Source organism: Channa argus, chromosome 15 (assembly GCF_033026475.1).
Source record: "Channa argus isolate prfri chromosome 15, Channa argus male v1.0, whole genome shotgun sequence".
Taxonomy (NCBI): domain Eukaryota; kingdom Metazoa; phylum Chordata; class Actinopteri; order Anabantiformes; family Channidae; genus Channa; species Channa argus.
The window spans coordinates 435,530-447,705 of record NC_090211.1 but is presented as its reverse complement, the minus strand read 5'-3'; the positions used below and the strand labels follow the sequence as shown (position 1 = coordinate 447,705).

At 41.1% G+C, this 12,176-nt stretch overlaps 1 protein-coding gene across 2 annotated transcripts; it reads right to left on the bottom strand.

Moving 5' to 3' along the window:
- Nucleotides 1-404: 404 nt before the first annotated feature.
- lin7b (lin-7 homolog B (C. elegans)) lies at nt 405-11,034 on the bottom strand. 2 transcript variants are annotated; one of them, XM_067477131.1, is made up of 6 exons: nt 10,601-11,034; nt 9,300-9,418; nt 6,360-6,431; nt 3,866-4,075; nt 2,314-2,489; nt 405-999 (listed from the first exon to the last, which is right to left on the bottom strand). In XM_067477131.1, exons 1-5 carry the CDS (start codon nt 10,674-10,676, stop codon nt 2,322-2,324), a joined length of 645 nt encoding a protein of 214 aa, XP_067333232.1. In that variant the 5' UTR covers nt 10,677-11,034; the 3' UTR covers nt 405-999; nt 2,314-2,321. The 2 variants fall into 2 exon arrangements, with proteins under 2 accessions (XP_067333232.1, XP_067333231.1); XM_067477130.1 differs by having other exon boundaries at nt 2,326-2,489; nt 10,601-11,028.
- Nucleotides 11,035-12,176: the final 1,142 nt, after the last annotated feature.

Sequence of the window (12,176 nt, the reverse complement as noted above, 5' to 3'; positions counted from 1 at the left end):
TCAGTATCTGTCAGAGCACATTATCAGACCTCAGGGGGGTTTACATAATTAGCATAAGCTACATGATCCATATAATGGAGGTCTTGGTTAAAAATTGTGTTTATTATCTTAAATTATTAATATGAATAAAATAATAAGTGGCAGAATGTTGCTTCTGATACTGACATGACAGGATTAACTCTAGTGAAGCTGCATCACTCTGTTGGATCGCTCAGTCCACAGCACTGAGGGCTAAAGTTGAAGCTAAACTTGGTTTCCAATGTGCAGACTCCATCTCATGTCTACCACATTTAAAATGGCACATTCCCAGAAATGTTCCCTTAATTCTTAGAAAGTAAACTCTAGCTGTTTACCTAAAGGTTTTACAATGTGACCTTTATGCAGCAGGAAAGAAGACGACAGCCTTCACTTGACATTGATTTTATTTGATTAATAATTAATTATGCAACCCAGTGAGTACAGTACACAATTAAATGAATATGAAACAACTGGCAAAACATTTGACTGAGATGATACTTGCTTGTAACAGATTTCAGTGTAGTTCCTCATAATGCTAATGGTTAGCCCTCTAAGCTGGGACATCTGATGGAGAAATGTGGGCGAAGGCTGTTGGTTTTAGTTTCCATGGTCCCTCTACTACTGGGGTCATGATGATGCAAAGGTAGACAATTTGAGAATACAAACACTAGGTTCTAATAATGCCACACACTGAAGAGAATAAGTTGCCCTTATATTATACGATACTGAGGAGGATTTGTCACTGGGGGGGGGGGGTTATAGGCATGGTCCCACAATAGCGTTTCTCTAAGAGGGAAGGGAGAAAATCCTAAACTGCAGAGTCAGCTTCATGAAGAAGTTCAGATAACAGGTGTTGGTAGGCTACTTTGGTTTTTTGCTTCCTGTCTATGGTCTTGCCCCCCCGACTAGAACATTAGAGTCAGGAGGGTTAAAGATGGTGGATAGAGGCATCGGATTAACTAGCCCCTGGACTCCAGAGACCTGCAACAAGAGGGACACAATTATACTGCATGCTACTAAACAAGTCTACGTTTTTCAACACACTGACCCTATTATTTACCTTTTATATTCACTACATTGCCAAAAGTATTCGCTCACCTGCCTTTAGACCCATATGAACTTTAGTGACATCCCATTAATCCATAGGGTTTAATATGACGTCGGCCCTTTGTAGCTATATCAGCTTCAACTCTTCTGGGAAGTGTGTTTATGAAATACATAATACACAGTGCTCGCAGTCTTCGCTCTAATTCATCCCAAAGGTTTCTATCGGGTTGAGGTCAGGACTCTGTGCAGGTCAGTCAAGCTCTTCCACAGCAAACTCACTCATCCATGTCTTCATGGACCTTGCTTTGTGCACCTGAATTCATTTATTTGGATGGGTGAGCGAATACTTTTGGCAATATAGTGTATGTCAGATGATGATGATTATAATAAGAAAGATAAAATGATATCTCATTTTTTAAACAATGCTATTTTCTAAAATTTGCATACAGACACAAAAACCAACAATAAATGACATCTTGTCGGGTGTAGTGCATGTGTGTCTACAACATGGATTATCTTATTAGACTGTGCCGCAGACCTCATTTGTTTTCTTAAAATGAAAATAATTACTTCAGCCAGGCACTCTGCTCCACAGCGGGACCTATTTCTTCATTCCAAAATGTGTGGTGGAGAAATATTTTACATAAGTTCTCCTAAATGCTCAGAATCACCTTAATTTCAACAGAGCTCGTGCACACGAGCAGTTGACCTATTTACGTACAAAACTGACTCAAGCAAAACTTTCTTGACCAAGAAACATGTCCCCCAGTGGAGCAACCCAGTGTGTCCGGTTGATGTAAATATTTTTAAGCATATTTGACATTGGAAATCTGTGGCACAGACAAAGAAGCTCATCCAGGCTGTAGACTGGTTTTAGTGTCTGCATGGGGACACTAAAAACAACTAAATTAGACAAAGACAAAACTTAACCTCAAGCTAGATTTATGTCCTGTTGTATGTCCCATTGTAAGAAGTTATACTTGCGCTCTGACACGTCTTTGTTGTGCTGCAATTACACCACCAAACAGGAGGTTGGTGAACCTCTGTGCCCTGTTGAGGTTTTTTGCCACCTCGGTGGAGTTCTTTTAATGGAGATGGTGTCAGAATTGATTCTTTTTTAACCAGAATACTGTGATGATGGTTATGTAGAACATATTGTACAGCATTAATATGTAGTGTGGCTTTGGCACCTGCTGACACGGCGTACTCATGCATAATTTAACAGTTGACGACTGGGTGCAAACTAACAAGAAATCTCACGAGTAGCTGGTGTGCTGCTGTCGTCTGCGGGCGCTCCTCATCTTCTCAAAGCGAGCCTCCATTTCTTCCAGGACCTTTGGGGTGTAGCGGATCACCAGCTTCACTGAACCCTGCGCAGCCTTCAGGAGCTCCACAGCCTTTTCATGGTGCTCGCCCTCAACGCTCTGTATGGACAGCAACACACAAGAGTGTGAAGACCAGTTATTGCAGGGATTTGTTATAGCCAGTAAGCCACAGGGAGTTAACACACACCTTTGTGTTAAAAGCCTTTAAAGTTACTGTGTGTTTCAAAGTATTTATCCCAAATATTCTAGAGCTCCATCATTTGACTGAAACTGAAAATGACCGACCATCAACTATAGGGCTAGGAGCTTTGCCCAAACCCATTATCACATCATAGTTGTTTATACTGACGGAGAAAAAAACAAATCCAAAAAGTACTGATTGAAAGGCATAAGTACTTATTTCCTCATGAGCCAATCTATCTCAGGGCCAATTTGGAAACATTTCAAAAGTATAATTACCTCCTTAAGGTTGTTTGCCTGAACCAAACCAGTCAAGTCGCAGTTTTCAGGCATGTCTCTCCAGATGTGTACTTTAAACAGTTCAATCCTTGGGTCCAAGTAAAGTTGGGTTTTAATATGAAGCACTTTCCACCATTCACAAGGTGATGGTTTGACCATCAATACCAATTTGTGTTTGGTGTGTTGCACAGGGACAACTGGACTTGTGGACAGCAGGCTGAGGGGATTTAACTGCTGAGCCTGTGACTAGAGGAACATAGCCACTCTGTGCCTCAGTCACCCCGAGGTCTGTCTTTCCCACTCCTAACTTTGATGCACTTGTTAAATCCATTTAATAATTAACAGTCCTATCTGGAATACTCAGTGTTCAATGGGTGAAATAACCGATGCACCAATGAGGTCACACGGAATCAAACAAAAGCAATTGGCTAAAAAGCACAAGAGAAATGTGAGCATAGTTTTTTAACAGAAAGTGAGTAATTAACTGACCTGTGGTGCTTTGTCAGGAATATAAAGTACATGTTGTCATTGTTGGATACATTGTACTACACAGCTAACTAAATTCTAATAGTTTATTTTGTTTATATCCAATCTGATCTCAAAGCTGATAGGGATGACTACTAAAGTGCTTGTGGTCCAGGTGTCCAAATCCTGACAGAATCATCAGCATATTTCAAAAATAAAGCCACTTTTTTAGTTTTCCAGTCTAAGAGGCTTTTACTCAAGTATCCATCTCAGTTAGTGATTTTGGCTCGACTGTTGGCCTCTGTGTATATTTACCTACAACTGTCCATCCGTTATCTTTCGTAACTGCTCATCCTAAAAGGTGTGGTCCACCCTGCACAGGTCTCCAGTCAATCTCAGTCCCAACACAGAGAGACATACACGGACAGACAACCATTCACACTCACACCTATGGGTCAATTTAGAGTCACCGATTAACCCAGCATGCGTGTGTTTGGACTGTGGGAGGAATGAAGAGGAAATCTACACAAGCAGAGTAGATTGTGTCTTACCACTCCATTGACAGATAGCAGCTGGTCTCCTCTCTTCAGCCCTCCTTGGCGGTCAGCCACCCCCCCAGGGATCACTCTGGAGATGTAGATAGGAGAGTTCTGCTCTTTACCACCCATGATGTTAAAGCCAAGACCTTCTTCTGTCTTGGGCAGCTCCACCACCCTTGGGTGTGGATGGCCTTCACTGGCTGCAAAGGCTGCTACTGTGGCCTGGTTAGAAGGGAAACCAGACGATCAGAAAATTCAGAGATCCGCAGTCATTGTTGATTTGCTTGGGTGTTGTTTTAAGGCAGACTTTATGATATCAACCCATCCTTTAAAATGTAATTACACTAGTCATGGCCGAAAATATCGTGACCCTTGCAATTCTGTTAGAAAATTGTTGCAGGTGCAAATGTTTTGTTATTCATGTGCTTATTGTTTTTTTTGCATTTGAACAACACAAGAAAAACAGAGAAGAAAAGTCAAATCTGATACAATTCCACACAGAACCCCCAAAAGGCACTGGACAAAATTATTGGCATCCTTAACTTAATATTTGGTAGCACCCCCTTTGGAAAAAATAACTAATATAAATCACCTCCTGTAACCATGAATGAGTTTCTCACACCTCTCTACTAGAATTTTGGAACACACTTATTTTGCAAACTGCTCCAGGTCGGTCAGATTTGAAGGACGCCTTCTCCAAGCTGCTGAGATTTTTCCACAGGTGTTGTATGGGATTCAGTTCTAGACTCATTGCTGGCCATTTCAGAACTCACCAGCGCTTTGTTTGTAGCCATTTCTGAGTGCTTTCTCAAGTGTGTTTAGGGTCATCGACTCATGACTTTTGGTGGAGACGCAGCTTTCTTACACTGGCCACTACGTTGCATCCCTAACTTCATGATACCGTGCACACAGTCAAGGCATCCAGTGCCAGAAGCAGCAAAGCAACTCCAAAACATGGTGAACCTCCACCATGTTGGACTGTAGAGACTGTGTTCTTTTCTTTAAAGGCCACATTTCTTTTTCTGTAAATGGTGCCACAATGTCCTTTACCAAAAAGCTCTACATTTGTCTCATCTGTCCACAGTATTTTCTCTCTGAAGGATTGTGGTTTCGACACATAAGTGTTTGCAAACTCCAGCTTTTTTATGCCTTTGTGTCAGCAGTGGTGTCCCGCTGGGTCTCCTAGCATAGCGTCCTTTTTCATTCGAATGGCAATGGATAGGTGCGAGTTGACACTGTGTACACTGTGTCTGCAGATCAGCTTGAATTTGTTTGGAAGTTAATCATGGTTCTTCTACCATTTGAACAATCCTTCATTGTAATTTTTCCTCATTTTGTTCTTCTGTCCACATCCAGGGAGGTTAGCTCCAGTGCCATGGGCTGTAAATTTCTTGATAATATTGGGCACCGTGGACACAGATCTCTGGAGATGGACTTGTAGTCTTGAGATTGTCCACTTTTTTTCACAGTGTTTTTTCTGTTACTTGCCACAGGTCTGTCTAAATACAAATTACAGGAGCAGGACATGCTTAAAAAGCAATTATTTCTTACAGTTCTGACAAGGTGCCAATACTTTTGTCCACTCCATTTTTGAGTCCTGTGTGAATTTTTATCAAGTTTGACTTTTCTTATCCGTTTTTTTTGTGTGTGTGTTGTTCCAGTGCAAACAAAAACAATAAGCATGTGAATACCAACATTTTCAATTGGAATTTTTGTCTATGACTGTATATTGATGAGTCACTGAACAGCCAGTAGATGCATTTCAGTTGGCCAAATCAAAAATAACCCCGAATATTTTAAAAAAGGTAAGAACTCAAAAGGTCCTGAAGTCCCCAGGCCTATCTCCAGGGGGCCTGGTCGCTAATCCTTCCACGGTGCATGTGGACGGAGTGATCAATGTCACTATCACTAATATTTTCAAACCAGGATCAGCAGCATCACCATTAGACAAATCTTCCACCCAAATCTTTCTGCTCTTGGCTGAGAGATGCAAATGTACCAAATAAGAATTAAGAAGAGTCAGCGCCTATTTATTTGTACTACATGCAAGAAGAGCACATTGTCTGAGATCCATGCCATCATGTGTTTACTCTGTTTGGTATATTGCGCTTTTATTACCACTAGTGCTATTGAGTTTTGTGTATTTTTTCTGCATATTTGTAGCTGCAGCCTGATCTGAGCGGCCATCCTTGTACTCCATTACATTTTTGATTCTGATTAATAAAAATGTTGTGGCTGATAGGATAACTGAGGACAACAGGTCTAAATTAAACAGTGTGAAGGAGCAGTAAACTAAAATTGTGACATCATCATATGAGAATGTACATCTGCAAAGTAACTAAAGCTGCCAAAACTTATATGAGTGTGTACTTACGATATTTCCTCAGGAGCTGCTTTGTTGCTGTGTCTATAAAATTACTGTTTAACAGACACAACAAGCCCACTGTCCTTAAAGAGCTGCTGTTGTGTGTGAAATGTGTCTTGGTTATTAGCATCCAGGTGATACCTTGGCTGTTGCTTGTGCTCGAACCTCTGGTCCTCCAACAATGTCCAGAGTGTCATAGAGCTGTTCATATACCTGTGGGATAACAGAGCAGAGGTCCTTCACGCTGGATTCACTTACAAACATCCAACACCAGCAAAAGTTGAACATTTACACGTTATAAAGTTTTTAGAACAAACATGTAACACACACTTTTGTTGTGAAGTTGAGGTGAGAGGATGAAATTCAGAGCTGAAGTCAGGACATTTATTTAGTAATGGTTAGAATTTTATGCACCTTAGGGATCCTGAGGACGGCTGAAGCTCATTTGTTAAGGCAGTTGTCTATGGACCACAGGGTCAGCGGTTTGATCCCCCTTTCCGGCTACATTTCAAAGTGTCCTTGGGCAAAACACTGAACCCCAAGTTGCTCACCGTGGGTCAGGTGAGCACCTTGCATGGCAGCCACTGCCATGTTTGAATCAGTAAATGGGAATTGACATTGTAAAGCGCTTTGGATAAAAGCACTATGTAAGTGGCCATTGATCTGGTCTGCTGTAGCCTAAGCATGGACAGGGGCTGCAAATTCGCTTTTGCTATAGGTCTTATATACACACAGCATCATATGCTTAGTTGTAACAATGTTTTTGAGTACGTTTTAATAATAATTAACAGCCACACACCTGGACTTTACATTTGACTGTTACCTGAGAAGTTACCGAAGTGATCCAGTCATGGTTGATCCAGGTTAGAATATTGCAGTTCACTGTCTTCAGGCTTGAATCAGGAAATTATCTCACACCTTCAGCTCGTAATACATCTAATACAGGATCACATTACAGCCGTTTTGGATTCTTCTCAATGACTATCAGTCACTTCTGATAACCAAATCTAAAGATTTTGGTCTGGCTATTTAGTTCCTATTGCTGACTTACTGCTTTGTCCTTCTCTGTCCCCTCTCTCTGTCCCTTTCTGCAGGTGTCCCCGGGCTTTGGAGCTGTGTGTCTTCCAGCTTGCAGCTACTGGTCCTACCAATCTGCCCGATGTTTTGTTGTCGCCTTTTGTTGCTATTTTCTTTTCTCTCTCCCCTTTCCACTCACCCCAACCGGTCAAGGCAGATGACCTTCCACCCCAAACCTGGTTCTGCTGGAGGTTTCTTCCGTTAAAGGGAGTTTTTCCTCTCCACTGTTGCCTTTGGCTTGTTCGAGGGGGAATTGTTGGGTTCTCTCTATACATCTTTATAATCTTGACTTTATTCTGTAAAGTGCCCTGAGATCACTTTGTTGTGAATTGGTGCTGTATAAATAAAATGGAATTGAATTTAATTGAATTGAATTCCTTATAAACCAGAGCACATCCTCAAATCCTCAAGCTGGACCCTTCTGACTGTCCCTAAGATCCAGCTCAAGAATAAAGGAGACTAGGCATTTTCAGTTAGGGTCCCTCAGCTTTGGAACTCCCTGGCCACAGAATCAGCAACTTTTTTTTTTATAACTTCTTTAAAATTCTGTCTTTAAAAAGCCTTTTTAAATTATCAAACTGTTTCTTGCATGTTATTTAGCTTTGCTCTAACTGTATAATCTCTGAATCTGTTGCCAAACTATGTCAAGCACTTTAAAAAATGTGATATAAACAGTAATAGAAAAGTTTAAAAGTTATTAGCTTTTTTTAACTAAGTAAATACACTGACATCTGTTTTATAAGAAGGGTGAAGTCTTACGACACATCGCTGATTTATCAGCTTTAGTCACGTTATGAAAAGTAACTAGTTATACATTGTCCAACAAAGCTTACATGTTACAGATTTGTTTCTTACACACAAAATTATTGTATGTGTGTTTTGACTGGAGAATAATATTTATTTTAATAGCAGATTACTACATTACATGTTATCAGATGGAAATGTTGTCAAACCTACTCTTATCTTCTTATAGTGGACATCATCTGTTTTCATCCCACTATGTCCATCAAATTACATACAAATTACATAGTTTACCTGACAAACTTCAGATGTCGTCAGTCATGTGCTTTTCTTTCATCAGATTCTTTCTCTTGTACAAGGATTATGGTGGGTTTCCACCACAGAAACTTAATGAAGCAGAACTAAACTTTACCCCACTTGGTTAAGGATGTGCCTTCACCTTTCCCCTGCCAGCTTTAAAGACGAGTTCTGGGAACGAAATTGCATTACCACTCAGAAAGTGTACCAAACCAAGTTCCAGGAACTTGCGGTTTGTAGGTGTTTGTGGGACTGTCGCCTGTCATCTGGCTAAAGGTAAGAGCTGTCTCATCACAAATGGGAGGAAGCAGCACAAGCGGCAAAAAGTGGAAAATCAAAGCAGATCTGATCACCTTTATTTACGTTAAGGTTACAGTTCAGTTCTTGTAGTGGAAACCCACCTTTGATATTGGTGAAGGTTATGTCTGTGTCATCCAGTTTTATTATCTGAAAGTTGAGTCATGTCAAGTGGACTTATTTCTGCTTGGTGGGAAATGTTTTGCTACTCATCCAAGCAGCTTCTTTAATGGCATTCACAATTTTCTCATACTTTGAATTTTCTGTTAGATACGAATGAAATTAAGTTGCATTTTGTACAAGTCCTAAACAGACAGATTGCTGTTCTTCATATAGGAAACACTTGGGTTTGATTGAAGAATTAGAGTGCAGTTAGTTACTGAAAATTATTTAAACATGTATAAAACAAAGAACAAAAAAGTCCAATTACTCTGGTTCATCACATCATCACGGCTGCCTATTTACAGGGATGTTTGTGTAGTTAAAAGACTTTTTACATTGCAAGAGTTAGTTAATTGCCAGGTTAGAAGCTGAGTGTTATGTTGGGTAGTGACCATAAAAGATGAAAATGTGCATATTCTCAATACTTTATGTACGAGATGGTGTTAGCATGTAGAAACAAATTGGTACTAGCACCTCCAGATATTCCACTCTGCTTTACTTCCATACCTCTCGGATGGCGGCACAGAATTTGCTCTGCAGGACTCTCTGCAGGGCCTGCAGTTTGGGAGGAGGCAGCTCACCACTTCGCTGCAGCCGGTCCAGCAGCTCAATCACCCTGCACACATCTGACAAAAATACCATTTCATGGCAAAGTGAAAAAAAAGGAGATTTCACTTTTAATTATTACAAAGTCATCTACAATAACGCTCATTGTTATTCAACCTCTTTGCAGTAACTCATCTAAATGATCACGGGTGCAGCCAGCTGCATTCAAAACCACAGAGTTAGTTAAATGCAAATAACTGAGGACAGTGAGTGTTTCCAAAGGATTGTAGCATAACTACATCTGTGTCTAGAATGTCCAGTTACTGGCGAATCAGCATCTGGCCAAAATATATACCATGAAGAGAAAGGACACAGAAAAGATTATTGAAAAGCATAAGTCCTTTGTAGAAGGGGTGGATGTAGCTCAGTTGGAAAGGCAGTTACCAACACTTTTGTCTCTGGGCAAGACACTGAACCCCCAACACCCCATCACCAGCTGTGCAACGCCAGTCCAAGCCCGGTAGTAATTGTTGAGGGTTGCATCCGGTGTGAAAACTGGGCCAAATCAACATACTAATGATGCACTATGGTGACCTTGAATGACAACAAAAAGTCCTTTGTAGTAATGTTTTCACTTTGACAAAAAACGCTAAATTAAATGGACTGGCTGTGAATGGTTGTCCGTCTGTGTCTCTCTGTGTTGGTCCTCAGACTGGAGACCTGTCCATGGGGTTACCAGACTTCTGGCTCAATGACAGCTGGGAAAGGTTCCAGCCCCTTGTGACGCTGAAAAGGACAAGTGGTTACAGAATATGTCTGGATGGCTCTAAATGTGGTGAGGTGTCCAAACGTGTGATTCAGAGCGCAGCACTGGCAGCAGGTGGCTTCAAATACGCGACTTTAACAGCTTTCGTGCACGTTATGACAAGTAGATCTTTCAAACACCGCTAAATTCTTTTTCTGACCAATACGCACATGCACGCACATTTACCCAGCTTAGATATAGAAGAAACAGTTTTATGCAGCAGGATGCCACCAGTCAATTGGAGACGGGCGCTACAGCTAAGGTCGTCGACTACAAATTTTAAAGAGATGGCGCGATGGGCCCTCCTACGTCTATATGAGCAATCACCTACTGGACACTTACCAGATCCTTGGCACGAACGTCTTTCCCTAGCTGGGTGGTTTTGTAAGCCCTAACTGCACAGCTACCACCCTGTGAGCAACACGCCAAAATTTGATGGGGAAGGTTCGTTCGTTACCTCGTTCCAGGCACAGCGGCTCTGTCATGGCCGCCATGTCTGCTTCCTTGGCTGGGTGGTAGTATGAGGACATCATTTTCAGCTCCTCCGCGTCCTAAACGATCCCGTGTGATATTGTGTATGTGAGCAGAGAATCTGGTTCACAACGCTGCGTGGTCCATCTCTTCTGGTGATGCGGTCAGCACATCCAAGTATCTTAACCGGGGCCGAGATGCTGGACTGAGGACCAGGCAGGACAACCTGACGCAGCAGCTCCAGTGCGTGACTTTCTAGCTGCTTCAGCATCTTCTACGCATGTTTAAATTATTCTTACTGTGCAGAGTGGAAGCACTAGTCCAGGTCAACTCCAACTGTTATGTAGAATTTACCTCATCTAGTAAAAACTTCAAGATGATAAAATACATTTTATTTTTCATTTCAATTTTTTCATGCTGTGTTATAAAAGAAAAGTGATGGGTTAAAAAAAAAAAAAAAAAAAAAAAAAAAAAACACTTAAGTTTTTCAAATTTGACCCTATAGTTTTATAGTTTTTTTTGGGGGGGGGGGGCAGTACATGTAACTGGTATAAAACTCTTCTTTTCTAATTGTTTAATTTTAAACAGATCAGAACTTAACTGGGTATAAAAGGAGCATTTCAGAGAGGCAGAGCCTCTTAAATGTAAAGATGGGCAGAGGCAAACATTAATGAACCAATTGTATAAGAATTTCATAAAAATGTTCCCCAATCTGGAGGAATCTTTGTGCATAAGGGACATGGCCTAAAGGTCAAAACTGGATGCATGTGATCTTTGGGCCCCTCATGCAGCAGTGCATTAAAAACAGGCCTGATTCTCTACTGGACATTACTGCATGATCAGGAACACTTCCAGAAATCATTGTCTGTGAATACAGTTTGCTGTGCAAAAAGCTGTATCATGCAAAGAAGCAGCCATTGGTGAACACGATTCAGAAACGCTGCCATATTCTCTGGGCCAAAGCTCATTTAAAATGGTCTGAGGCAAAGTAGAAAACTGTTTTGTGGTCAGATGAATGCAAAAATCTAAATTCTTTTTGAAAACCATGGACAGCATTTCCTGTGGATTAAAGTGGACAGTTCAAAAGGCTGCATCTCTGATGGTGTGGGGGTGCACTGGTGCATTAGTTAGGAAAGGGACCATCAATGCTGAAAAGTACACAAATGGGTTTTAGAGCAGCATATGCTCCAAGCCAGGAGCCAAGAGCTGGTGCTGAACTGACCTGCCTGCAGTCCAGATCTTTAAAGAATAGAAAACATTTGGCGCTTCATAAAATGAAACTTCCAGCAGAGGCCCAGGACTGTTGAGCAGTTGGAATCCTGCATAGACTAGAATGGGACAATATTCCTCTCCTACAATTCTGGTCTCCTCACTCCCCAGACATTTACAGTTGGTAAAAGATGAGGGGATGCTACACAATGGTAAACGTCGCTCTGTTCCAACTTTTTTTGAGGTGTGTTGCTGCCATGAAATAGAAATTAAGCAAATATTTTCCATGAAATGGTAAAATATCTTAGCTTTAACATCTGATATTTTATATTATATTGTGAATAAAACATGGG